This window comes from Gallus gallus, chromosome 4, assembly GCF_016699485.2.
Source record: "Gallus gallus isolate bGalGal1 chromosome 4, bGalGal1.mat.broiler.GRCg7b, whole genome shotgun sequence".
NCBI classification, from domain to species: Eukaryota; Metazoa; Chordata; class Aves; order Galliformes; family Phasianidae; genus Gallus; species Gallus gallus.
The window spans coordinates 33,428,885-33,456,750 of NC_052535.1; the positions used below are offsets into that span (position 1 = coordinate 33,428,885).

General features: G+C 44.8%; 1 protein-coding gene and 1 long non-coding RNA gene across 2 annotated transcripts; one reads left to right on the top strand and one right to left on the bottom strand.

Moving 5' to 3' along the window:
• Nucleotides 1-23: 23 nt before the first annotated feature.
• On the top strand, nt 24-27,866 carry LOC107051774. Its single transcript, XR_001463650.4, has 3 exons — nt 24-378; nt 11,542-25,515; nt 27,473-27,866. It is a non-coding gene; the product is annotated as an uncharacterized LOC107051774 (long non-coding RNA).
• TMEM154 (transmembrane protein 154) lies at nt 10,927-22,789 on the bottom strand. The gene is made up of 6 exons (XM_001234847.6): nt 22,712-22,789; nt 17,792-18,115; nt 16,564-16,591; nt 15,732-15,817; nt 14,333-14,393; nt 10,927-12,191 (listed from the first exon to the last, which is right to left on the bottom strand). Exons 1-6 carry the CDS (start codon nt 22,779-22,781, stop codon nt 12,176-12,178), a joined length of 585 nt encoding a protein of 194 aa, XP_001234848.1. The 5' UTR covers nt 22,782-22,789; the 3' UTR covers nt 10,927-12,175.

Sequence of the window (27,866 nt, forward strand, 5' to 3'; positions counted from 1 at the left end):
GGTGCTGCATGCAAAAACCTAGGGCTCCTAGCTGCTGCTAGACAGGGTACAGCCTTCTGGAGGTTTGGTGTTTCTGCTGCCAGTAAAAAGAGCCATAATTTGCTCTGGTCATTTGTTCTGGTCTTCCTAGGGAACTGTTCTGAAAGGGTAAAAGCAGTTACTGGGTGTAGCGGAAATGCTAAATCACGGCCTGAACCAGTGATGGAGCACCAGTGAGAAGGCGGGGCTAACCCAGGGGAGCTCAGGTGCATGCAGTGTACCTGAGTGACAGGAAGGGGTGGAGCCGGGATCCACCCCTTCCCAGACCTCATTTAAGGGTTGGCAATGGAGCCAAAGGTGTTTTGCTGGAGACTGTTGTGTACCTGAGGTCTTTTAAGGGTAAGAAGATGACTTCTTCCTTTCTTTCTGTGTCTATGGCTGTTGCATTGAACCTATCTTATTTCCTACAGCCTGGGGCTTGGCTACCTTATTGTCATCACTGTGTTTTCCCTTGTGTTACAGTGTTGTAGTGGGGTTTGGCTTTCCACTTAGGATTAGGTAAGCTGTTAAAAAAAAAATGCTTTCATACTTCAGATTCTGTTTGGGGTCTCTTTAGAACAGTCAGATATTCCCTAGTTTTTCTTGCTGGCAGGGCAGTGATTTCAGAAATGCCAGATAAACTGCCCCATGCAGTTGCAGAAAATGGATCACTAGTGTAGCAGCATACCAGTTTTAGGAGCTGTGGTGTCACTTGCCACCCCCAGTATGACACCGGCTTCAGTAAGACCTGAAGCAGAAGCAACCCTGTCTTAGAAGGTTTGTTTTTAAGCCCAGCTAGCTAACTGCTGCTTTTGTCCTGCAGCACATCTCTGTACACAGCTGTGGCAATACTGGAATCCCATGAGAATGTGTGGCCAAGGAAGCAGGAATGTACTGTGCCTAGCCTGCTGTTGCAGCTGGTGTGCAGACAGGTTGTGTTGTGTAGTCTCCCAATAGCTTTGGTCAGTCATTTCTGTTAAATTATTGTTACAGCAAAAATAGAGACTCCTGAACAGTTGGCCGTAGTTATATTGACCTTAATATGGCTAGGGCTTCATCTATTTAAATGGCAATCAAATATTTCTTGTGGTGTCATTGCAAGCTTATCTGTTCTGTTACTTCTGTAAAGCTGGATGTGACCTGATCTAATGCAAAGATGAGAAACTACACATTTCTGACCTTTAACACAAGTGTCATTCATTTTCTACTGCTGGTCACTTGGGTTTTAAGCACTGCTGACTGCCACATGCGCTTTGTATTCAGGCTGAGTCTCTGAGTGTGGCAGAGGTTTGTGCCATCACATTCAAATCTGTTCCATATAATTTGGATCTGAGTTTTAGATTTACCTTCACATCTATTTCAAAGTGCATATTTCATATGTAGAGCTAGGTGCTTTCTTGTTATGCTTTTAGGAAAGTCACTGAGTATCTTCTGAAACCTGCTGAGTTATATGCGTGTTTCAGAAATATTCCATGTTTGTGCTTAGTTCTGAAATCTGTCCTTAGAAGTTTACCTACATCAGCAAAACCTGAAGCATTCACACTTTCTCCATCTTATTTCTTTATTTAGTAAAACCAATCAGGTGATCCAAGTGATTACCACATTGAGGATTACAAAAGATTTCAACAGTGTGGCTGCAGAGCTCAACTTTGGCACGCATAGGAAGAACCATGACTGTTCTTGTGTTTAAATTGATATTGTAAAAATAGTCCCACCTTAAAATCCTGTTGCTTAAGAAATACTGTTTGAAATGTACAGAATAAGTGGGAATTTCTAGCTAAGAACCTGAAGTTTGTAGTCAGATTATTAACTCTGATGCTTTTATTATAACTGCAGGAACCAAGGAGGTGTTTTTATTGCTATGTAGCTGTAAAACCTAATGTAGGAGGCTTTGCTCTTCATGTATTAGGTAGTTGTCATGGGCAGCATCAAGATACTAAACTTGGAAAAAAAATGCTTAATGACATTTTTCTACTTGTTTATTTCTAACCTCTTTTTACTTAAAATAGATCACCTTGTCTATCTTTTTTTACAAAAACTACAGTATTTAAAGTACACCTGACAGTTCTAGTATCAGAAGCGTAGCAGAGTTGTGCTAGAGGTTTTCACCAGTGAAGTCCTAAATTCTGTTTCAGAATAGCTCCCAAGAATTTGATTTTCATTATTTAAACTTTGATTACTAACGGCCTTAATTACTAGCCTCTGTTTAAGGGAAAACCAGAACTGAAATACCAAAGATTTCTGCTTTTCAGGTTAAACTGGGGGAGAAATTCTTGCCAAACAGACAACGCTCGCTCAAAGCCTCACTCACTGCTTTCTCACCAGCCACAAACATAGTCTTAGTCTGGTGCCTATAAAAGTGCTAAAACTACTTCTACTCACCTTCAGATTGCCCTTCACCGGGGCCAAACAGCAGTCACTTGCATGGGCAGTCCTTATATACATCAGCCCCAGGAGCATTTCAACACAGCTTTAGGAGTGGCTTAATATGTTGAGTTTTTATTTATGGTAAACATTGCTGCCCTGTAGTTTGCTTGAAGACTACAGCACAAGCTACAGTGTCACAGCTTTCTGTTTCTGTGTTCTATGCCTATGAGATAGACATGGGAAGGAAAGCAAGGCTGGTCACTTAAGTGCTCCTGCAAGAGAAGAAAGGCTGTATGGTGCTGGTGCCTGAGTCTCTAAGGTAAGATAGTGTCTTAGCTTAACCTGGCTCTGTAAAATGACTTTAGGTCTGCTGATGCTTGTATTAGACCTGTAGGTTGTCTGCATTGACCTTGTGTGGTTTTAGGGAGGAAACAGCAGATGCCTTGAAGACAGCTCTTAAGACAGCTTGTTGGATTAGAAGTGGTTATTTCATGTAAGTGTTGAAGACAGACATACAAAGAAATTTCTTTCTTTTGCAGTCAGTGTTTTTCTTGGGCGTTTTTGTTGTTTGTTTTTGTCTTTTGATGCTGGACTTGGTTTTGTTTTAGAAAATCTGCCTTTGTGTTAGTCTAACGAAGAGCCAAATGGGGAATTGGCTGCATCCCTGTGCTGAGTGCTTCTGTGGGTCCATTCTCAGTAGTTTTTGTTCAGCACTGGGGCTTCAGGACTATCTTTAGAGGCCCCAGGGCTTGTAGGAGTCAGGCTGTTTGTAATAGGACCGAGGAGAAACCAAAAAGAAAAGGCTAGAACACTGAGCAACAGCTATTCTACCAGGTAGCTCACTAGTGCTTTGTTGTGGTGATCAGCTTTATAGTATGACCAATGGTCACAGCGCAGTATTGCTGTCATTCGTCTGTTACTACTGCTAGTTGCCTGATGGTTTTTGAAAATAGGTATGTTAAAATGTTTCACTGTCACTCGCATAACAAAAGGAGGAGAAAAAGACGCATACAGGCATTTAGGCGTATATCCAGAATCAATTGCACTCCTACTTGTGCTGCTTGAAATGGTTCTTTGGCAGGCTAAAGGATATCTGTAGCAAAACACTGCAGCAAATTGCAGGTAAGGTTCTCTGATCCCTGAAGTTACTTACTGAGTCACAGTGAGATTTGTAATTCTGGCTTGAATGAAGGTATGCTGATTTACATAAGTTGGAGAGTCTGGTTTTTGTTTTTTTTTCTCAGCCTTATCTGCTTGACAACTTGTCCATAGTCTTGTGTGGCTTGACTGTTTTCTGTTCTTAGGCTTGAGTCTTGCACCAGTGGGTGTCATGGTAACTGATGAATAACTGCTGGCAGTGGGCTATCAGAAAAACCTGGAGCTGCTGGAGGCTAGCAAATTACTAGGAAAAAAAAATGCTTTGAGCTGACCTTTGTGGCTTTTCTTTTTGTGGAGTAGCATTGCAGCAGTAAACTAAGCAGACAGCTGCAGTGTCTAATAGCAACAGGATGGTTCAGTTGGGTACTCTGGCAAGCAACAGGATATGGATTCAAACCGGGACTGTTCTCCCCTCCTGCATATGGAGGAGGCTTGACGTGCATTCCTCCATAGGGGAAATGCTTTGGTACACACTTCAGGGGGAGTTATCTGTTGTTCCCTGCGGAGACAACCACAGCACCGTGCTTTTCCACCTGTACTAGGTAGAGGCTGAGAAAAACAGCAGGACCTGTCTGTCGGAAGCCCTGTCTGTAAGACATGCAGACTGGGTGTCAAGGACTGAGTTGGTTTGGTGGTAATGGAATAGATAAATAAAGATTAGATAAGAGAATAAAAGGAATTCCTTTTGTTATCTTGAATTTTTGCTTTATAGTAAGTTTAAAGCACAAATGCTTTACGAGTAAAAGCATTGTAACCGAATTTGCATATTAATCTGAAATGTTAAATGCTTATTGCTGGAAGAATCACTGGGCTGAGTGGTGTTTGAAGCAAGATCATGCAGGGCACGTCTATGGTATCAAGGACAAATGAGCTGTGCTAAGGAGGGCAAAGAAACATCAGGAAAATAAACAAGGTAGAGTTGTGTGCTAGGAAAGAACAAAACCATAAATTTAGGGTCCAAGGTAAGGCAAGGCTAATGAGGTGGTGAGCTGCAGGGAATAAGATGCCAGAATTCCCGAAAACCACTTAGTTCTAGCTTACTTTACCAGCTGATAGTTAATGACAGAGGGGAGAAATGAATCGCTGAGGTGACAGGAAAATTTATTTAGAGGGAAAGAACAATATCATAAATTTCCCTTGTCACTGAATAGGTCATCAGTGGCAAGGCACTGGTTGGGATCTTTGGAGGCTGTGAATGATGGCCTACGTACACCTGAGTCATTTTGTGATTAAAAAGGGCTTCGTTATACTTTTATGGGAGTAATAGAAAGATTCCTTTAGGGATGAATGGTAGTTGGACAGAGTCCAAAACCATCACATGCCTCTCTGTAGTAGCTGCATAAACAGAGGATGAGTAGATCGTTTCCCACTCTTCTGCTCTCGTCTATGATCTGTCTAGTCAGATAACTGTAAATCGAAGATAAGAAACTTCCCCTTTAATGCATTGGAGGCTTTGGCAATAAAGTGGTGTAAACAAGTTCTGAGGTCTAGTGTTTGGGAGCGTTAAGCCTAATTATTAGTCTTTGATCAAGTTTTATTTATTGAGGGAGCAGTTGAGGGATTGTTTTGTGGTTTGTATAGCCATAAATAATAAGTCTCACATGACTATCCCTATGTTCACAGAATAGATGAAATCTGTATGAAATAAATAGAAGGGAGCTGGCTTAATCTCATGTCTGCTTGAATCTATGTGTCCTCCCCCACGTGTCTCAGCTCTTCCTGTGCTCCTGTAGTGTGCAATCAAAGTGCCTTGATGTGTGCCTCCTGCTGGCGTTTGCTTTCAGCTCATCAACCTGGCCTAGATGGGGTAACAGGGATCTGAGCTTTTCAGAATATGGTCTTGTGCAAGTTGAGTAATGCTGCTGTTACTGTGGAATCCTCCTCCAAAGCTTGTTGGGATGTTAAAAACTGCAGAAGGATCACCTTTGAGTTGCTGAAGTGCTAGCAGTATGTTTAACTTCAAATCAAAGCAGGGAGGTCTTTCATTGTCCGTGTGTCCTGTAAAATGAAGCCAAGTAATGCTCAGCTACACAAATTGTTGTTTTTCCTATGGAGTTGTAGGCTTTTTTCCATATCCTCCCGATTTGGTTCTACTCTGCTACCCCCTTTTCTCAACGTGTAGTGATAGCTGCTGCTCTGCAACCAGGGATGCTCTGTGCATACATCATGTGTCATTGCCATTCCAGCACAGGGTGAGCCACCTTTAGTGAGATGAGTAGCCTACTGTTTCTGCAAACCCTCCTCTTCGTTCTTGCTGTTTGTGGGTGAAGCATTTAAACCATGGGACAGCTCTGTAGCACTGGTCAGTGCTGAGCTATCTCAGAGAGCAGTAATCAGATGGCTGAGGTAAATGATGCTCCCCAGAAATGCTGGGCTCCCCTTTGCTGCAGGGGGAGCAACAGTGAGCAGCCACCCAGGGCCAAGAGCCTTGCTTCCGTTGTGTGAGTCATGGTTTGACACGCAACATGTTTTGTGGTAAAAAGCCTGAAGCAGATTTGAGAAGTATCACTTCTGCAACTACAGGTGGGGATTCCCTCTTCTGGGGGGGGGAGGTGGCAGTCAAAGCATCACTTGGAACCAGGCCTGGATGTGTTTAATGCAGTGCAGAGATGTGCTGTAGGGCAAAGTACTGCCAGGAGAGTCCCTACCAGCCAGCTGGAACAGAAAATGCTCATTTATTGGTAGCAGGAAGGTTTCACAGCAAGCCTCCCAGCCACCTGCTGGCAGAAGCAAGTGCTCTTGTTGACTGTAATGCTGTGCTTAAATGTATACACATGCATGGGATATCTGATCGGGGGTTTTGAGTATATACTCTTCTGAGTACAACTCGCCTTTAAGAGTTTACTAGATCTTTGTCCTGCAGTGCTGGTTGCCATATTCTGAAAGAAAAAATGCAAGCAGGACAAAGGCGTTTTTATTATTTTAATCCAGGAAGTATATAAGCTTATTCAGAGGTTGAACTCGATGCTCTCTAGAGGTCCCTTCCAACCCCTACAATTCTGTGGTTCTGTGATTACTCTTCATAGTTACACTCTGACTATACAGTCAACTGAGTGATAGAAGTTACGAATACTGGTAAACTAAGAGGTGTGGTGTGGATAAGTTACTGCTGGCATCTTATACGCTGCCCACGCGCCTTTGCTACTGAATTTAAGATGGTAAGGATTTGTTTACTATTTGGAGTTACTGTCAAAGAAAGTAAGAAGCTCAGCTAATGAGTGCAGAAAGGCAATGAAAGCAAGCTGCTAAATTTAAAAGAAGTGAGAGGTGAAGGTAGATCGACTTAGACTTGAGTAAAGAATTAACAGAACTGCTGCTTCTACTGTGGAGGATCTGGCTAGTTTTGATGACTTGTTCTCCAAATCCCAGTTACATCAGTAGAACATAATCCATTTGTTCCATATTTCAGGTTGTAAAAGAGAATGGAAGCTAGATTAGAGAAATCGAATCCCAAGTATATACGTGAAACCTGTCAAATCTGTTTCACAGCGGAGTGTAAGGCAAATGTTCAACGTCTGCAGTCTGTTAGAGAAATGTACGCATCCCTTCCTGATTGTGAAGAAAATAAAAGCAGAGACAATGCTGCCTTCCTAGTGGTGGGGGAGCAGCCCTTAAAAACACCTTCGTATCTACATCTTCACTGTGGGTATTGCTTCCCAAATGCAGGCTCCAACTTTAGTCTTGGTTTTAATTTTCAGTGTTGATATATTTTTTTTAACAGTAGTGTCTGGGTGGTTATTTTTGTAGCAGGTTTTCATCCCTTTATTTTAATGAACGTAGGTTTTAAATATTAGTCTCTCCTGTGAATTGAAGTGAGGAACAAATAAAACTTCAGTTGGCATGTGGGGAAGTTAACTGAATTAATGTATTTCACTCCTCTTCAGGACTTGATGCTTCTGTTCTGTATAGAAAAGTACTTTTACTTCGGAGCATCTTCCTAAAATAGGTGACTTCCATTTTCACTTATCTTCGTGTTTTTGCTGAAGCTAAAAACCACAGAAACTTCTGTATTTAGTAGTGACTGCCCCTGAGAAAACCATCCTTCTCATGAAACAGCACCTGCACAAAAGATGTCCCGATCCTTCTCTTGATCTCTTTTCACTGAAGTTAACTGAGCAAGAGCCACAGTTAGATTTTTGTTGTTCCCTTATATTTAAATGCAACATCACATCTAATCCCTTCCAAAAATGGAGGAAGGGGTGGGGGGAAATCTCACCTGTGTGAAAATCCTTTTGGTGTACATCAAATAGCTTCCTGAATTTTCCAGGTGTCCCAGTGTGCAATTGTAGCTTCTCTGGAAGCTGACCCACTCTGAAATATCTAAAATAGCCAAATAAAGACCTGTAGGAGGATGCTAAGTGTCCTGTAACCATGTGCTACATATGTGAACCCCAACCTCCAGCTGTGTGGGTGGGATGCTGCAAACCAGTGCAGCTGCATGGAGGTGAGGTATAGTTTGCTCTCAAAGCAGTGCTTGCTTATTACTTTTCTTCTTGCTAGTGCCTTCAGGTATGCGCTTAGCCCTTGTTAGCAGAAAAAGACAGTTTTTTCCATGAGCAGACAATATGAGCAGCACTGATGTGTACAAAATACCCTACTGGTGACTTATGTGGTTACATGAGCTGACTGACCTGTGTTGTGTGTCAGCGTGTGGGAGAGCAGCTGGTGCTGCTCTTTGCTCCCATCAAACAGAGCTGCTGCTGTTCTTTTTTACTGATATGAAAGCACCACCTGAGCCTGCCCTTAAATTTAAGCAGAGGTACTCAGGATGCGTTTCCCCTGATGTTGATATTGATGTGAGTGCAAGGGGATTGGCAACCATCCCATCTCTCCTTCACTAACTAGCTCCCTCAGCCCCTTCTCTCTCCATTTTAGGAGGCAGGTGTGGTGCTGCTGAAAGGGGTATAGTGGGGCAAGGGCCTGGGGATGGAGCAGCAGCTCTGTGGTTATCCCCGAGGTGTGAAACGCACCCTGGGCTCTGCAGCCAACTCTTCTTCCCCTCCTTTCTAAACAAGGGGAATCACTGCCCTCAAATACAGGTTTTAAGAGTCTGTGCCTGTACTGAAAATGCTTCTTGCTAATGGGGGGTTTTAAATGAGAGGGAAATAATTTGTCTGATCGCTGTTATGATACTCTTCTACTGAAATATCCCACTGGGGAAACTTGATAGCATCTTTACTGTTTCTAAGGGGGGGAGTGAGGGGGGGGCTATAAGGAAGAAGAGGACAGACTCTTTAGAGGGGTCTGTTGTGGTAGGACAAGGGGAAATGGTTTCAAACTACAAGAGGAGGGATTTTTGACTGGATGTAAGGAATATATATATATTTTTTTTACAATAAGGTTGGTGAGACACTGGAACAGGTTGTCCAGAGATGTGGTGCATGCTCCATCCTTGGAGGCATTCAGGGCCAGGTTGGACAGGGCTCTGAGCAGCCTGATGTAGCTGCAGGTGTTCATGTTCGTTGCAGGGGAGTTGGACTATGTGGCCTTCAAAGGTTCCTTCCAATTCAAATGATTTTGTGATAAAAAGCACAAAAACTGAAGTGCAGTGGGCAAATCAGTAACCAGGAGAGGGGAATACTAGATGAGAATGAGCAGGAGAGGAACCAAGGCAGTGAACCATGCTGTTTCAGCCACGACACTTGGGTCTGCAGAGATGCTTGGCTGTATTTTGAATGAATGTTGGGCAGTGGCCTTGGCAAATGCAGGAGTCCATACAGAAATGAAGGTGAAAGAAGAGACTAGGTGAGATGGGCAGCCTAGAGGAGGGCTGCGTTATCAGGTGTGTGATGGATTCCTCTGGAAAGTTTAAAGCAGGGAGAGATGGGAGATCAGACGGAAAGAATAAAAAAGCTGTGACAATGTAAGATCAGGGAAAATAGCAGTGCTAAATATCATTTGGGCAGTACTAAGGGAAGATGTTAGACACATCTGTAACTATACTGCAATGCAAATTATTCAGCACCTGGTCTCTTTTGCCTTGGAATGACAGGATTTGATGCTAGGCAGGATTTAAGGAAGCATTATCTTCTCAATAGCAACTCAGCAACTTTTAGATGTGTATCTTGGGGGGGGGGGGGGGGGGAAGCAGTGGATTCAGATAACCTGCATCCAGTATTGGCTGGGAAAGTGTCCAGACCCTTACTGTGTATTTTGAAATGGTTAGAAAGTTCCAGAAGAGAAGAAATTTTGGCATGCCTGTTTGTAGGAAGGTTAAGTGGTATAACTTACTGTAGAGCTGTCACCTTGAAATCAGTTCTGGGCAAAATTGATTTTTAAAGCTTGATGTAAAAATTGCTTAATGATGAACTTAATAAGGATTAATGCTTATTAACATGAGTTTAGCTGAAGGGAGCACTTCTTCTGTGAACGTGTGTCTTTTAAGACAAACTAAGTCTCTGTGAAAATTACGTCATTTTGACCAAAAGACCACTGGGCATTGGTGTTAATCTAAAACCAACAACAAAATGTGTGCACAACAGTCTGTTCTCAAATGCTGTCACAGGCAGAGCTAGTGCGTTATTCACGGCTGGAAACGTGCTAGGACTGTCTGAAGGATTGTGGCATGGCTGAGTTATGCCATACAGTATCACGTTTAAGAGTAGGGTCCACTTTGAAAATCCACATTTTAAAAAGCAATTAACAATAGACTCCATTTTTCACTGCTGCTGATTGCTGTAGCAGCAGTGCCTGTGAGCCACACAGCCGGTAAAGAGCAATGGTCTCCAAAAAAAAAAAACCCATTTGTCATTTGTTTCTTTTTCCCATGAGCCCTGAAAGAGAACATTCTCACTTTTGGACATATTCTGGTCACTGCTTTACAAACAGCAGAAAGCCTTAGCATTGCATCTTCGTTCCATCGGAAAGAAGTTGCTAACAAAGCTGCTTCTGGAAAACATCCCCTTCCACTTTTTGATTGTCTTTATTTCAATCTTCCACTTTCCCCCTCTGATTGTATTATTTTAATTAGATATTTCAGGGAGTGATTTTTACCATCAGGAACTTGTGGAAATGTTTGAGAGAATGTTTTACACTCCTCTTTCACAACATTTTTTTTTCCCAAAATTAAAAGTCATCCAAGCAGGGAATACTAATTTAGCATCACTCATATAAAATCCACTGTTTGCAATGAGTTATTTTGGAACAATGGAGAAATATTTCCTCTTTGAGGAAATTACTACTTACCTAGTATTCAGTAATGAATAAAACCAAGGAAATTGTTAGCTGTAAACACGTTGACACATTCTTATTCACAAAGTTGAGCCCTTCTGTCAGCTGTCAGTGAGCATTAACTCTCCGCCCAGGTGCCTGGTGGCTTTCTTCACTTCCTCTCTTAAACCAAGGTAGGTATGAAAACATATTACTAAAATATTTGCAGGCCAATTAAAACTGATCGTATAAAACATCTATTGAGTGAGAAGAATATTTAAATACAATATGATGACAAGTAGAACATGATAGGGCAGGATCTAAAGTATGGTGAGATGCAAGTTTTAAATACGGTGGGGGGAAGCTTTGCATAGACCAGTATCCAATCAGGTGTCTGTTACGTATTTAAATCACATCCAGGAGAGACATGCTGCCTAAAATCGATGGGTGTGATGCTGTATTTATCTTCCAAACCCGAGGCATCTCAGCAGCCTGACTTTCCAGTGTCTCCGAAGGAAGGAGGGCAGTTATGTTAAGAAGCCAATGTCTTCCAGGTGTTCCAAGTTCAATATTCAAAAATCCAAAGCTGAAACTTTATTGCACCTGAAAACCTTGGACCTTGGTTAGGAATAATAAGCTTATCTACCAAATGTGTTTGGTATAGTAATGAATTGTTCAATTTTGCAGCCTGTTTTGATGAAAAGAAGCGTTTTCAAGCTGAGTGTGTCTGTAGCAGGCTGACATTGATGAGCTGCACAGCATGGGGTGAAGGGCTGGGTGGTGAGACTTAGCATGGTGCTCATCTGTGGTTAACTGTCAGACAGCCTCAGTCTTCTTTTACATTTGCAGTGTCCTTAATTTGAAGACCAAAACTTGCTGAGCTTCAGGCTGCTTCCTGGTGGATTCTTTGGGAGGGCTTTCCAGCTGCTGTCAGTCAGTCCTGCTCTTGTACTGCACTAGCAGAAGTCCTGTGCAAATCTGTGCACTATTACCAAAAAGCAAATTGAAAGATGAGCACAGTGTGAGTATCAGCAGCCTGAATCAAACCCACTTAAACCAGTGCAATCCAGGATTGTGGGTACTGCTCATGTATGTATATAAAACAAAGCAGGAACAAAACGGCCTGCTATACTTGGAATGTATGCATTTTTACTGGCTGCACTATGCAGAACTGGAGAGGAGAGCTGCATGGAAGCAAGGACAGCTTTTCACAACTTCAGGGGAAAGGAAGCTTCTCTTGACTAGTGCTGAATCTTGCTGCATTAGGAATGAAGTCAGCTCCTTAATCTCACTGTAGCACTCTTCCTTTATTTTTCCAATTGATTATATTTCTCTTCTGAAGATTGTAAGTAGAAGGACACAACAAAAGCATTTGCTTCTCCAGTCTTTTGTGGTGAATTGTGTTTGAATCCAGTTGGTCCACAATCTGGGTTCTGTTAGCTTGCGTGCTGTTCCTTCTGAGGAGTTCTCTGCTGCTGTAGCTTCATGATTCACCATCACTGGGCATACATGAAAGAGAAAAAACACTGGCATCACGCTGCTTGGTCACTTCTCTCTTATGTATGGGCAAGAGCTGGTCCAGCTTCTGTTGGCCAGAGGCTCTCCTGCCACCAGGCATGGACTCAGAAATCAAATACCTTTTCCTAGACTTGGAGATAACATTTTACGTCTTGATTATTTAATGTTAAAACTGATAGGTGAATTTTCATTTTGTTCCTTTGTTTTCTGCCTAGGTAGCTTGTTCCCTGCCACTTCATAAAGAATGTTTGATATGCACCAGAATAAAGCCAAATATTAAGATTTTGTCCCTTTAAACAAAAGTTGCATTTTCTTTATTTTTTAATGTTTTATTAAACTTCATGTTGGGGGATCTGTTATGTCCCAGCCTGAACTGATGATTGAGTACCCGGTGAAGGGGATGGCTGGCCCTGGAAGCATAGGTGCAAGCAATTCACCTGTGCTTCCCATGTGTCCCTGGGTCCACCCCTCTCTGGTTTCATTTAAGGGCTAGCATCTGAAGGGAGGACTTCTCCTGGATGAGGGCTGCTTCCTGAGAAGGAGAGTTCTATAGCCAGAGACTCTCATCACCTGTTGGGTGAGTCAAGTTTTTCCCTATATACGATTATTGATATTCCTAATGATACTTTGCCTGATATTATAAAGAACTTATTGGAAGCAGTGTTACTGCTTCTGAGGACCAACACTGTACAGCCTGGGAAGAGAGAATTTCTTTGTCCAGATTTAATTCCCCCCAAACCTCACTTCATAAGTTACCTTTTTTTTTTTTGGACAAAAAAAAACCCAAAACCCTGAAGAGTGCCCCATGGATGCAATAAAGTGTGTGTGAGGGGGGCTTTGCTTACTCAGCAGTCCCGAAAGATGGGTGTTGTGCCTATCTCTACCAGAGGAGCAAAGGTGCACAAGCCTTTACCTGCCTCCTGTATGCATGGAAACCCTGGACATGATTTTAGCACTAGGCTTCAAAGGCAAGATTTGTTTATACAAAACATATCAATATACGTATCTATTTGTAATGCAGTGAGTTTGCATGTGGGGCAGATGAGCACCACTTTGAAGGGAGTCAGGGCTACAATCCCTTGCCCAAGTGCACAACTTCACAGCCTTGATGCTCGTAAGTAAGCTTTTACAATATAATAGCTTTGTTTTGTTTTACTTCGTGGCCTTTCACTTTCCTTGCTCAAGAGATGCTGAAGTACTGCACATACTTTTGGGGGCATTATTTAGTCAGGGAAAAGTAACCGTTTTTGCCTAATAATCACAGAATTGTTGGAAGGCACCTCTAGAGATCATCTAGTCCAACTCCCTGCTGAAGTGAGTTACCTGGAGTAGGTTACAAATGTTCAATCACAGAAATGACTGGGAAACAAGAAATGGTACCACTTCAACTGTTTTTACTTTGAAATTAAGCTTGTTCCAAAATGTCACATAAAATGAACTTAGGAAAAGTAGTTAGTTAAGGTAAACCCTTAATTGCTGTGTTGTTTAAAATTTTACATTTAAAAAGTCACCTACTCTGTGAAGTTGTTTTGGAACAACATTCATTCTGAAAACATGAAAATGTCATTAATGCAATGTTTGGCCTTGGATGCTTTCAAAATGTTGTCTTATATAAATCATAGCACAAAACACTTGAGCCTTAAACTCCCAAGAACCTTGCATGAAGAAGGAAATTAATGCCAGACAACTGTGCTATGTCAGGCACTGAGAAGTTTCCTGTACTGAATCTCAATGATTTCAAAAAAAAAAAAAAAAGCCCAAATCTAACACCATTTGGGAAGAAATTTGGGAAGCTGATCTGAGTACTGATGTTAGCATCTCAGGCATCTGTCACAGCAGCCTGATCAGTGAGGGAAGCTCTGTCTGTGCCATCTGCTTGTCTGTCCCACACAGGTTTGCTGCTGCAGGGTTAGTTAGGGGCTTACAGGCAGCCACTGGTTTAAAATTAAAGGAGCATCGAACCATTTGAGCTGGAGCCAAAGTCCTCATGCATAAAACACTCTAAAATTTCAATCTGCCCCCTAGTTGGTCTATTTACTATTATATAGTTTAGAAATGAGGTTATCTTGGAATGGCTGGCATTGGCTGTATTTCTTCAAAAAATATAATGAATTCAACATACCTCGGATTGGCCACTGATTCTTTTTCCTCTTCCCTTACAGTAGGTAAACATTCACAATCAGCTGAAAAAGGATGAGAAGAAAGATGATAATTACTATTGGCTGTTAGTCTGTTTATTTCAGAATTGCATCTACTTTGTGCAGTGACTCTGGTGTATAAATCTGCTCTTCCACACCCTTTTATCTGTAAAACCTCCATGTCCCAAGCAGCATCAATGTTGTGTTTTAAATCCCCTTTCCCTTTGACAGTCATTATGGTAATTTGTTAGAGATATTTCAGTTTTCTGTGTACACATACACAAAGTCTCTCCCTTGGAGGACTGTTTCCCATGAGCTACCATGGGGGGGACAATTTGTTAATCCTCCACTGCTGATGGCTGCGCCCATGCTTTGTAGTTCCATTTGGGGTTTAGGGAATGTTACAAAAAAAAACCAAACCACAAAATGGTTGCTCCCTTCTGTCCAGAGAATTTAAATTATTTTACAGTGCTGCTTTCCCATGTGCTATACTGAATGCCTTTACTATTGTCTCTTAGAATGTTTTCTGCTGGAGTTTACAGACTAAGAAGGTCAAAGCCCCATCATGTGGCTGGAGTGCTGTACTAACACAAAGACGTGCTCCAAAGGGTTCTGTGTCCTGAAAAGCAAAACAGCTCAAGGAGGTCAGGCAAATGGACTGTTTGCATGGAAGGCAAGGGACCAAGGATGAGGAAATATCCAGGTTTCAGCATTTCTTAGCCAGTGGGAATCTGTTAATGCAGATGCTTGAAAGTGTTAGCTGTGAGGGAGCAGAAGATGCTGTTGATGAGAGGTACAGAAAGTACCAATTGCTGGCAGTTTTGCTGGAGAGGCTGCAGAAGATGGGGAGCAGTGGCAAAGAGCAGCTTGCTCTTCATGCAGTGGGGATGATACAAGAAACAACACCAAGAGGGGAGGGATGCAGTCATAAGGTATTTGCAGCAGTTTTAAGTAAGCAATGGTCTGAGCTACAAGTAAATACTTGTTTCTTCTACCACAGCATGGTGTGGAGCACAGATCTGTAGGAGCTGAAGACTGAAAGGATTGGATGGTTCAAATAAACTATCCGTAGTTAAAATGTGAATTTAAAAATATAAATTCTGTTCACAGCTACGCTTGTGTTTACAAGTGCCTGCTGCAAACTCAAAACATTTATGATATTCCCTCATATGTTAAAAATCTCCCACACAAACTAAAATACTCCTCTGAACAATCCCACCCTGACATTTGTGCTGCTATTTCTGTAACAGAGGCAAGAACACAACTAAAAATTCTTTAGGGAAATCGGTGACACAAATACAATGCCTTACATTGCTTTTCTATGCGTGGGATTTATGTCAGCTAAAAAGAGAGGAATGATGGAGTAGAGGGGTTACCATGTACCATTTTTGTTCATGCTGTTCATCCACTTATCGAGCTCTTCCATTTCTATCTCCATAACAGAGGGTGTGTCCTCTTCGAAAATAGGGCTTGAAAGGAGGGGGCGAAAAAGGCATTACACAAAAGATTAAATCAACAAACTGATAAGGACTGTCTCATTCCAGGCATATGTAGGCACTGTGGAAAGCCATACTAGGTGAATGACCTGGGAAGAGGTCAGCCTGAAGGGTGTATGAAGGCAATGGCAGCAAGCAGATGTCAACAGCTGGGCTGTGCATGGCAGGGCTTGCTGGGACACCAGTGCAGAGAAGGGTCTGGGGCCTAGGTGGTGTGGTGTGGGGTGCCTGGAAGCAGAGGGCTAGCACAGATATCCTGTACCCCTCCCTCCTGCAAATAACAAATTGGCAAACAAATGTGTTTGTCTGTGGAATACATGGTAAGCATCCTATTATCACTGCTGTTCCAGTGATTGAGTTTCGTTGTAGCTTGAATAGCAGTGACAGTGACTTAAAAGGGAAAGGTCGTAGCTATCCTAATTCTGTATTTATTTGTCTCCATTTAGTCTTCTCTTTACTGATTGTTCTTGGAGCCACGTGGTTGAAGAATTATTTTTAGCAAATTATTTTTTTCTCCATTAATCCAGTTTTGTATCTTCCAGCACTAATTAGCAAGATGGGGCTTGATAAGTTATCACTTGAGTCAGAGCTGTGCAGCTCTTAACTGTTTTGTTTTTTTTTCCAGCACAGCCAAAGAGGGGGAAGACAAGCTTGCAAACAGGGGCAAATGACACAGAGCTTATACTAAATGGCAGAAGAGTGATAGGCACAAACTTTACCTTTTCACATTTTCACTCCCCAGCTCATCTGGAAAAGAAAAACAGTTTGTGTTCTGAGTTACCTTGTTTGTATATATACTATATTATAGGATAGTCTTCAACAGGGTTATTTTGAATGAGTTCTGTTTACAAAGGGTGTAACCGTTCACTTTTAGAAGAAAGACAGAACAACCCACCCTGCTTGCCTGCTGTTTTCACAGCAGCCCACTTTTAATCCTGGGCACAGGATTAAAATCCATGAGCACAGCCTGGCTGAGAGTGGGTGGATATCAGCATTGTGGTGAACATGAGTACACAAACGCCTAATTCACTAGTAAAGCATGCTTGTATGCTATTTTAAACCGACTAATATTTAATTAAACATGGCCTGTGGGTGCCAACCCCAGTGCCAGCATTACTCCCATGCTACAGAACCCACGATCATGGATCCATCCACCCGTTCCTCAGCAGTGCTCAAAATTCCACCCCCAATGGGAAATGTGTGGGAGATCCTGAGGTAGTCTCTGGTCACAGAGACTAGAAATGGGCAACAAGGTGCCTGTCTGGGAACTGAGAGTTTGCTAGGGGTGTGGGCTGACATAAGGCAGGCACAGCCTGAAATTGCCATGGCAAATGACACCTTCATGAATTCATCAGTTGCCTTCATGACACCTGTACCACCACTTCAGAAGACCATTTATGAATAAAATGCCACAACATGGCTTTTTGTTGCTTTATGCTCCAGATCTGCTGATTTCTCTGTTGAAGGTGGCTTCCTGAAACACCACTTTCCTTCCTGGGGCCAGAGCAGCTGCGTGGCCCTGGCTCATGTGGTTGGCACCCTCTGGGGCCCCTTACAAAGTTCCCTTAAAATGGTTATGCCTGTTCTTATTCTTCTGAAGTGCCCAACAGTCTCACCCTGCAGGCAGTATAAGGTGAGAGTAGTGCGTGATCCACCTTGTTTGTACTTGTTGAGCGCAAAGATAAAGTTTCACAGCTGTGGCCCCATTCTGTTGTGGGTATTGTGAGGAGCTGCCATGGATCCATGGGCACATGGCATGAGCTGAGAAGCTGCTACAGCTTACGACATGGGGCTGCTGCATGCTTCCCCTTTCCTGCCCAAGAGATGTGGAACTAAAAACAGAGACAAGCATCCTAAATGGGGCATCCTGACACTTGAAATAATTTGTTAAATGATGTCAAGTGTGTGGTAACGATTACCTCCCAATGCCCACGAAGAGAAGTTTACCTTGCTTAGACTTTTTCCGGTTATGGACCATTATAAAAATGATGACCAGCAAGATCAGCAGGGCCAGCACCACTGCAGGCACAGCATACACTAGGACAGATGGCTCTTCCGTCTCTAGGCTCCCGTTACTGCTCGTGTCGCTCAGTTCAGGGCTGGGTGTACTGTCTATTTCCAGGCTGCCTTCAGTGGGCCCTGCAGTGACCAGCACTGGCTGGGGGCTGCTCACAGAGGTAGGGGATGTGGGAGGTGCAGAGGGAGGTGGCACTGTAGCAGTGGGTAATGCTGATGTTCCATATCCTGAGCCATCCTCGTTGTTCTCAGAGCCTGCCAAACACAGGGGCAGGGACAAGTTAACATTTTGTGGGTTTCATCAACGTTATCAGTGAGTCAAAGCACACAGCTGTGGTATTCATTCAAAGTGTTAAGAAAGATAATCAGTGAATGCATGCACACACACCTGAATTCTTGGCCTTTGGATGCTAAACTAGATGGCAAGTCTGCCACAAGTCTCTACCTCAGTGTGGTTCTTCAGCTGACTTGTTCAGGGTTGCTGACTTCTACGTTACCCCCCAGTTTCGGCAGGTTGCCATCGTGGTACAGCATTTATGCTACAAAGCAGGATGGAATGGCATGACCTCTGCAGTGACATGATTGTCTCTGCTGTTGTCAGGTGCGGGCAGATAGAGTTTCCACTTGAGTTAGCCAGAGCTTCAGGTTTTTAGCTCCTCATTGCTGGCATTTCAAATCTCACAGGACTGGATCCGAAAGCACTTAGCATTTAAAACGCTTTGGTAAACACATTAATCTTCATAATGGCCCTGAGAGATGAGCAGTTATCATCTCCATTTTACAAATGAGAAATCAGAAGGACAGAATGCTGTCCTTCCCAGGGACACTGAGAAAGAGGGGAAAACTGAGGTAAGAGCGCTACCTCTTGCTTCACCCACCCTGCAACATCCTCACCTGCCACATCTGTCTCAAGAAGGAGCTGAGCATCCCACGGGACTGCATGCCAGGAACCCCAATTTCAAATCAATGCAATGCTCTGAGGGGGACAGCAGCAATCTATCTGCCTCTTTATGCCAGTTATCATGCAGGCATCTGATTGTTTCATCCTCTCCTACAAGCTAGGAAAGAATGTTAATGCTTATTAAATAACAGGTAATACTTCAGTAAGGTATTTGGCTACTATGAAAGCCACCAGCCCCTTTCACTGCAGTACAACAATGTGAATGTTAGCTCTTTGATGGCAAAAGACTTCATGTCAGTAGCTTCCATGCTGTGCTCTTCCCTATTCAGCCAAGAGCAAAGCACAACCTCTGCCTCCCTGCAGGCAGTGACTCCTTATGCATGTGCTCCTGTGATCTGCTGGCTCTCATTAATCCTCTCATTACAGAGGACGGGAAGAAGAGAGCCTCTCCATTACTCTTTTTAGCAACCTGACTTCTCTCCAGGGGTAGTTCATAGTCCCAGCATTTGCAGCTCCTCCATTTATACCACGTATGTTTACCTCCATCACTGTATGTGGCCAGAGTGCTGCCGGCAGGGCAGACACACCGCTGGGTGAGTTCCTGCAACCACGCTTCTCTCTCTGCTGTGGCCATCCCTCTGACACCTATCAGCTGCCTGGGCTGGTAGATGTACAAGGACAAGCTTGCTAAAAATAGCGCAGAGGGGAAAGGGCATGGGGGAAATTGTTTGTTTTTCATTTACTAGTAGAGCAAAGATGGATTTTTCAAATGTCTGAAGCATGAGGTGACTCCAAAGGAAAAGCAAACAGTCACATCTCATTAAATGCAGCACCAGGCTCTCAGCTGCGGCATATGCTGTGTTTGATTTCCAAGAGAGACATTTCCAATGTCTCCACTACTTTTTATTTGCCTATATTTGAACTGCAAAGCAGTTTTCAAGCTATCCATCTCTGCATGAAATAGAATTACCTTTTCTAGTCTCTGGATAAAGAAAATGGCAAATCACAGGGAGGAGTGACCTTGTCGCCACGTATTTTTGTTCACTTTACATCATTCCAGGGACAAAACGCGGTCTCTTTTTTGGACAAGCTTTCCTCTCACTAAGGCATTTTCTTCGAGCAATTTGGCTGTCTTTCAGCATCAGGGCAGCCGATTGCACAAGGTTCCTGCAAGCACCGTGCTCTCATTTCCCTTGTTCCCCCGTAGCTGTGGCACACCCCATGCTACCCTGCTGCCTGCCGCTCTGGTCCCCAGCACAGGGATGCCATGATGTCTGTGCTTCCGAGCCTGCCTTTCAGGGCATGCAAAGGGAGCTGAATGTCCCAAGCAGCTTTTGTAGCAGGACCTGAGCAGCTCCGCAAACAAATAACATTTCTGCTGTGGCTGCATTTCTTCCCCCGAGGTCTGTGTTGAGGCACTTGGAGGTGGCGATAGGAGCTGTCGACGAAGCAGGCAGGCAGACAGGTTTCTGGTTGTGGCTGGATGAGAGGCAAAATAAAACGCTTGCAGTCAGCACGCTGAGTTCTGCTGGCAAGGCCCTGTTCCGCCCGCTGGGCTCTCATCGAGCTTGTGGGCTGCAATCTTTGAAGGGAGTTTTCCAACTTACACTACAGCTCCTACTTGCAGAAGAAAGAGGGCTGGGAAGGACCAAGTCTGAGTCAATGGAACAGTCAGGCTTAGTAATTTGGGAATTTTTGGTTTCTCCATACTTTTGTGTGAGTTATACAAACACGGCGGCAGGAGGACTCAGGAGAGGGAGGCAAATCCAGCAGAGGCCAGGAGGCCCTGCAGAGTAAGAAACCCCTCCACTCGTGGCACCACTCCCAACCTCTGCCCCTCCTGGCAATGCACTCCCACGGCTCCACGCCATGCGCGTGGCGGCTTAGCTGTGCCTGACTCACCCCTCGCCCTGTGCTGATCCGAGCACAGCCACTCCCTGCCATGCCCAGGGCCTGCCCGGCCTGCATGCTACAGCAGGTCGCTACCGGCGCTGCCGCGGGCCCTGCAAGGCACCATGAACATCTCAGGGCAGCTGCTCTGTCAGCTGCAGGCAAGAGCCCATTAGAGAGGGGTGCTTGGAACTTCCTCTCTGGGTGTTACCTGGAGCAGGGAGCCAGTGTTTGAGCTCCTTTCTAGGCAATAGAAAGCTGTGCTCCCACTCCACCTAAATGCTCCTTTAATGGCTAGTGTCCTGTGTTTGGTCCTGTGCTTGGAGTCATACTGTGAGTTTGCAGCCTCATTCATCACCCTGAAAGCTACAGCTTTTCCAGACCAAACTGTGCTTTTAGCTACCATTTGATCTCATGCCCTTCCAGCTCCACACCAGTGACATGCAACCCTGCCGCATCCAGACACATGGGTGCACACCTCTCAGTGCTCCTTGCTCTCAGCAGGGCTCCGAAATTAATGATTCAACAGCCCTAGGGTCTCAGCAGCAACCACAGAGTCTCTCAAGGCACTACAGCCTGGGGTCACTGACTGAAATTTAATGTACATGACCCCCTGCATGGAGCAAGCACTGGGACCTGGGCATGCTCACTGTGCTGCCACCCCTCAGGAACTGCAGGGTGGCCGGGACAAAGCTGTCTGTGCATCACAATCCAAATGGCAAGGCAAGGGTTTTACAGGGCTCCAGTGCGGTGTGGGAGCAGGGTTTATAAGGCTGCCATCTGTCTGTGCTGCAAGGTCTAATCAGGCTCCCATCGCCTCCTGTGGAAGTGCTTTCCAGATAGCACAGGTGAGACTGCAGGGATCCCAGAGCTTGAGATATGTCTGGGGCTGGAGGAGATGGGAGGAAAGCTCCCAGAAAGCTGCTGCTCTGTCAGTCTGTGAGCAGAAAATGGTGAGCACGCTGGATGCCCTGGAGGGGCTGGCCACAGCAGAACTCTCCTAGCCCAGCTGTGGCTTGTATAAGTCCCTATAGAAACCCGGATCCCTCTGGGTCTGTTCCTCTTGCCTCTCTGCTTCGCTGAGACCTCTGCTCTGCTCTGTTCCTGATGGGATTTTTCTTCCCATGGATGCTTTGATCGTGAGGCACGTGCAAAGCCTGCAGCACTTTTTCCTGACATGCCTGAAGCACGGCAGGGCTGCCTTTAACTCAGGCAAGACCAAACCATTTTGTAACAACTCTTACCTCATTCTTACAGCTAAGCACGATCGCTAACCGCGATAAGGTCTGCAGCATGCCTGGAACCTGCAGCCCAATTATACAGCCTGGAATAGTACTGACTTTCAGGAAAAAAAAAAATGAACAACCAAAATACAACCCACCTATTTCTCCCTGCCCGCAGCTTTAACACACTCCTGATCCACAACAAGGCAGCAAGCAGTGGCTGGAGTGATGCCGGGAGGTACTTTGGCCCCACAAGGGGAGGGCTGTCCCCGCAGAGAGCCCCGCACCTCAAGCTGTGAGCTGCACGCCCATAACAGGAGCCCTCAGCGCTCAGCCGTGGGCAGCCCTGCCCTCGGAGCTCCTGAGCGCTCAGCAAGGCAGGCCGCCAAATATTGATCTCAGCACTGGCTGTTCTTTTGGGTTTCAGATCATCAGTGCTGTAGAAATCAGCAGCTGGCTTTTGAGTGGAAGGAGAGCTTCAGCTTGGTCTTCAGCTTTACTATTGCATGCAGTGGGCAGTATGGGTTTGGGATTAGGAAGGTACAAGAAACAGTTAACATTAGACCTAAAAGGAGCCATGAGCAAGACTGGAGACGGCAGTTCCCACACCCCTAGCCTGACATTTCGGATTAAATCTCCATCACACAGCCTCACATCTAAGGAGATGCAATAAGGAGAAGACACCGCCAGGAAGGAGCCAGACAAGCGGAGGTGGCACGCGGCTGCCGGTAGCAGCAAGCAAGCTCCTGCAGGTCCCCTCTGCCCAGGGTCAGCCACCAGCTGTCACACCCCAAGACCCCACCAGCTCCCGGGGTCCCCATGCCATGGGCCACTCACCGCCTTGGGCTGTGCCCTGCCGGACCAGGAGCAGGGCGCTGAGCAGAGGCACCCAGCCGGGCGCCCACATGCTGCCTCAGCCTGCGCGGCTCTCTGCGGGCTTCGGCAGAGCATTTACATTTCCTGTTTCCTGCCCCCGGTGCCTCCGAGTTGTGCTTCTTTGGGAGATGGGCTCCGTTTGATTGTTTTTAGGAAGTGATGTAATGCCGTCCGGGCCTGTCAAGCAGGCAGGGATTGCAAAAGCGAGAGGAGGCTGCTCCTCCAGCTGAGGCACCTGTGTGTGGGCTTCCCGCCCTCTCTGTTCCCGCCTGCTGGGACGGTCCTGACACCATCCGCTGTCCTCAGCACAGCGAGACATCCACACCCTGCATGGTCTGGGCTCCAACACCACGTGTCTGCGTTAGGCTGGGCGGTTTCAGGTTGTCTTTTGGAGCGACTGAGCCAGTGCACCACAGAAACACCATGCTGTTTCCAAGCTCCACTTGTCCCATTGCAAGCAGTGCTCATTTGCCATCCCAAACGGCAGCTCCCAGAGCTGAGCTGGCTCCAGGAAATGGGTGAAAAAAAGCTGGCCCACCTAGCATCCAGTATTTTTGAGTAATTTTGGCAAAGAGGAGCATAAAAGCGTCTTGTCCAGAGCAGGTGGCTCAGCTGGAAAGCGCTCAGTGAGGGCAGTAGGTGACAAGGAGACAGAGGGACCTCAACCACACCTCCCCCCATGCAGAGGTGTTTGGATCATAGGCTTGTTTGCTCCACTGCAAAAGCAGCTATGAGATCTAAAATTCACCTGTCTGCATCCAGCAGGGTCCACAGCCCAGCTTCTACTCTGGAGCATCCCAAACGTGAGCCAGTTTAGATGCCTGCCAAAACACTTTTCAGTACTAAACTGAGGAAGAAGAGATGCATGCTCCTGTGAAGCATCTTCATGGCATCTCCCCCAGACATCAGCCTTTGTCAAAATCTAGTTTCTGGTGAATTACTGGAAGTTGGCAATGGTGAATCTTTCTATTCAGGCTGGTAAAAGAGGCTGAAGTGACTAATTGCTGCTCCGGTTCTGCAGCTAATAACTTTCCTTAACACATTGATGCTTTTATAGGTCATCAGTCACGGTTTCTTAGCTCAAGTAGCAAAGAAATAGGTCAGTGATTCATTTAATGGCCAGCTTGTTAATAGATTTAAAACGCTTCAATGACTGAGCTAACTAACAATTGGAAGTGGTCGCGTATTATTGGCAGCGTACCTTTATGCACTGCTTAAGACAGAGAGGGAAAAAAGCAAAGCTACAGCACTGCAGCTGCAAGAAGATAAAGAGGAGCTCTGACAACACCAAGTGGCTGATAATCATTTCTGAGAGACGTCCTTTACTGCCTGATAATCCTTCCCTGACAGATGCTTCTGAGGTGAGGCTTGTGCATGCATTTAAGATTTTCTTGCTAAAAGGTTGCACAAGTTCCAAGTGCCAGTAATAGTGAGTAACTGATATGGCTGCTTTCAATTATTGCTCATCCACATTGCAGCAGTGCCTGGTATTCCTACTCCTGGGCTAGATCTTTTCCACAACAAAAGTATCAGCAGACAAAAATCTCTTCCCAAAGAGCCTGCTGATTTAATGTACAAAGGATGCATTATTCCCCTTTTATTTCTTCCCTCTCTTTCCCCAGTTTGCCACTCACAGTCCTCCTAATGCCACGTGAGCTGCAAACATTTTTCTCTCTGCTTACCCTGTGCTGCATATCTGTCTGTGTACATTCTGTAGGTGTAGCCCAGCTCACTCATCCCTTACTAAAACATGAGATGGACTGGAAGGGAAAAGAGGAAAGGACTTATTTACTGCTCTTTTTTTCCCCCTCATATTTCTACTACACAAGACAATATCCTTTCCTCTTTTCCCTTGAAGTCTTTCCAGATAGGTTATAGCATTTCCCACTTGGATCCCCACCAATCATTTTTGACACACGTTCAGTTGAAAACTCATGGCTGCCCCTCGAGAGCAAGATAACCACCCACTGGTGTGTACCTAATTAATGATTTATAAGGCAAATTAAAGTTCAGAAAACGTGACTTCATGCCACATAACATTTTAATTAAGACTTCAGAGCAATACAAAGGCAACTTGGTGTGCATTTAACTATTTCAATGCACAAAATGCAGCTGCTCCTGCAGAGCCAGTCCCAAGCAGGAGTGCTCCTAGCAGCCATTTACACAATTTCAGCTTTTCTTGTTTTGTTTTTTGAGCCCTTTTTGTACCCTGTGAGCATGTTTTCTTGATTGCATTAGTGAATACAAAAGGAAGGAGTCCAAATTCAACCTGCTTTGAAATTGGAGGTCTCGCTCGCTACCTGCAGCTGCATGAGAGCAGCGACCACCTCATTGCAAAACAAATGTGTGCATTTGGAAGCTGGGGCGGCTGCAGCCACAGAGGGTCTTTGTGAGAGGGTCAGATTGTGCCTGGTAATTTTATAGCCCTTTGTGCACTGAGTGGGATCCACGATTCACCTTAGCAAAAAGAAATGAAAGACAAACGTAAGCTTCCTGTGTGCTTTCAGTGGATGTCAACCAGCTGGAAACATCTGTGCATGTTTTCGGTACTGTTGGTAGTCTGGCTGTTTGCTAATCCCTTTTTAATCAGAGAAATGTTTGCATCACTGAGATTCCAGGGACACCAGTGCCACAACGTAAGAAGAACAGCAGTGTTTTGCAACGCTGTGGCCACCTGACTCACGCTCTTCTTGTTCCTTTTTCCTACGAGAGCCCCAACAACACCACAGCAGCTGAACCTTTGAGAGCAGTGGAACACGTTGCAGGTTGGTGACAGAGCTTAAATTTAATATCTGTGCTGGTGCAGCGTCTCTGCTGCAGAAGTCAGCAGCTGATGGGCCTGCTCTGAAGCACAGACAGGGCCAGTGCGAGTCAAGTTCTGCCAGTCTGCTAGTTAGCGTCTTATTCCTGCCCCTGAGAGCTGTTGGGAAATGACAGATAACATTTTCCCACAGGTCACCATGAAAGAATGGGAAATTGCACTGCGTTGCAATTTGCTGTGGCATTAAAAGCCGTGCAAAGGGCCCCCAGGGGACAGAACGGTGAGCAAAGCCCGTGGCAGCTCCCACAGCCATCCTCAGTGCTGGCTGCACCCATGCTTCTGCGGGCTGCAGGGGTAGGTGGAAGCTGCCAAAATAAAGTTGCCAGGATCAGGTCACGCATGGATAGGCACCTCATGTGGGTCTGTGCAGCAAGTAAAGCTCTCTGTCCAGCAACCATCCTCAGCTCTTGGGCAAGTTGTGTTTTATTTCAGAGATTCTCAGGAAGAAACTTTACACGTTTATAATACCAGTGCCACCAATGCAAGCTAGAATGGTACCTAAAAAGATGAGATACTCGGCCTAACTGAAACAGCACAGCTGAAATTAGAGGGTAATAAAAGCCCAGTAAAATAGAGCCCAGCATGTGCCATTTTTACAACCTCTCTGAATAACTGCTTGTGTACATTTCTGCCCGGTTTTATTGCCTTTTGCTTTATTTTTCACCTCCACACATCACAGACCATAAAACTGTGGCTAAAATATTTTGGAGACCTCAATAGGAGCAGAAAGAAAATATACAATTATACTCGAGCACACGCAGATGTGTGTTTCTAAGTTCCTTTTCAACAGAATGAAAGCTTCCAAGGAGGACTGATAGCATCTCCAAATTCACCTGAAGTTAGCACAGAGAGATCACTGCTCGCAGATGCTCTGGGAGGTCTCAGAGAAGAAATCCCAGCCTGCACACTGCAATGCCAGGAATCGATTTTCAGGCACTCCTATTAATTCCAACAGTGCAGCCCTGTGACAGAAATGTAGAGGTTATTCGCCTCCCACGTTTGGTCAGAAGGCCACGAGCAGGGTGGGACTGAGAGAAAGTGCACTGGTTTTAAAAGGGTCTGGGTTTTCTTCCTGATCCTTTCTGTATTAATAATGGTTTTGATTACTTGCAGGGCAGCACAGGGGAGTGCTAGTCAGAGGCTTGCCCCGTTCTTTGGAAACGGTCATGTGAATGTCATTCTGCAATGCTGAGCTGGAGTTTGAGACCAAAGGACTTAGATACAGTTTTTCTGCTGGGTTGCCACATATCCCAAACTCACGCTCTAAGTGCACGTAGTGTAAGCAATCCAAGATTAGATTAAGCAACAAGAGGTCCATGGGGGCACAGCAACTGTGCTGAAGGAGAGGACCCTTCTGCTCCCCATCAGGGTTTGGGAAGATGTCTGATCAGAAGGAGGCTGGTTTGGAGGCCTCGCTGTGGGATGGGGACAGTGGTCAAGTGTTGCTACAGCAGCAGATCTGGCTTTGAACACTTGAAGTGTTGGGAATAAAGTCTCTCCACAAGAAGCTGTATAGGCACAAGGGAGAGCAAGGGCAAGGTACAGGGTGAGATGCTGGAGTGCTTTCAGCAACTGGAACAGGGGAAGAGGCAGGAGGGCACTGAATTATCTCTGCATGGCACATCAGCCTTACAGAGGTGCCTAGTAATTAGCTGCCACTTTGAAGTCAATGCTTGATTAAGATTTATCTTGAAAAAATATGCAGTGCTTTATAGAAATGAAAACATTTCTTTTAGACCGGTAATAAAAAGTGAAGCTGATGAAAGGGAGGATTGAGAAACAACTGTAGATCTGCCTCAGGTACAGTCATCAGTGCATTCAGCAAAATGAAGGGTGGAGAAACGAGATACTTGAGGAAAAGCAAAGCCTGTTTTTAAAACCCTTCTTGTTTTTATTTCTAGGGTGCTTCAGACTGACAGCACGTATCTTCTCAGCTGTGAAAGAAGCGTAAGAAAAGAAGAAAATCACATCTGTGCAGTGGTATTCTACCATAAAAAATGCAACAGCACACCCAAACTGTAACACGAGCTGTAAGAATTTTTCCAGCCACACCTTAAATCTGAAGATGAACTTTGATGTCCTAAAATAATGCTGCTTAAATATTGCTTGAGACTTTTTTAGGCTGGGGCAGCTGTCATTTGATCCTCCCATCTAAGTCCCTCTCTGTATCTTTGAAGCAAAATATTCTTTACATTTTCCTCTGCGTATTTTCACTGTAATTACTGAACTTCACTTCTCAAATAGCTAATATAGGGTCCAGACTATAAAGGAACATTAAAGAATGGCTTTTTTAAA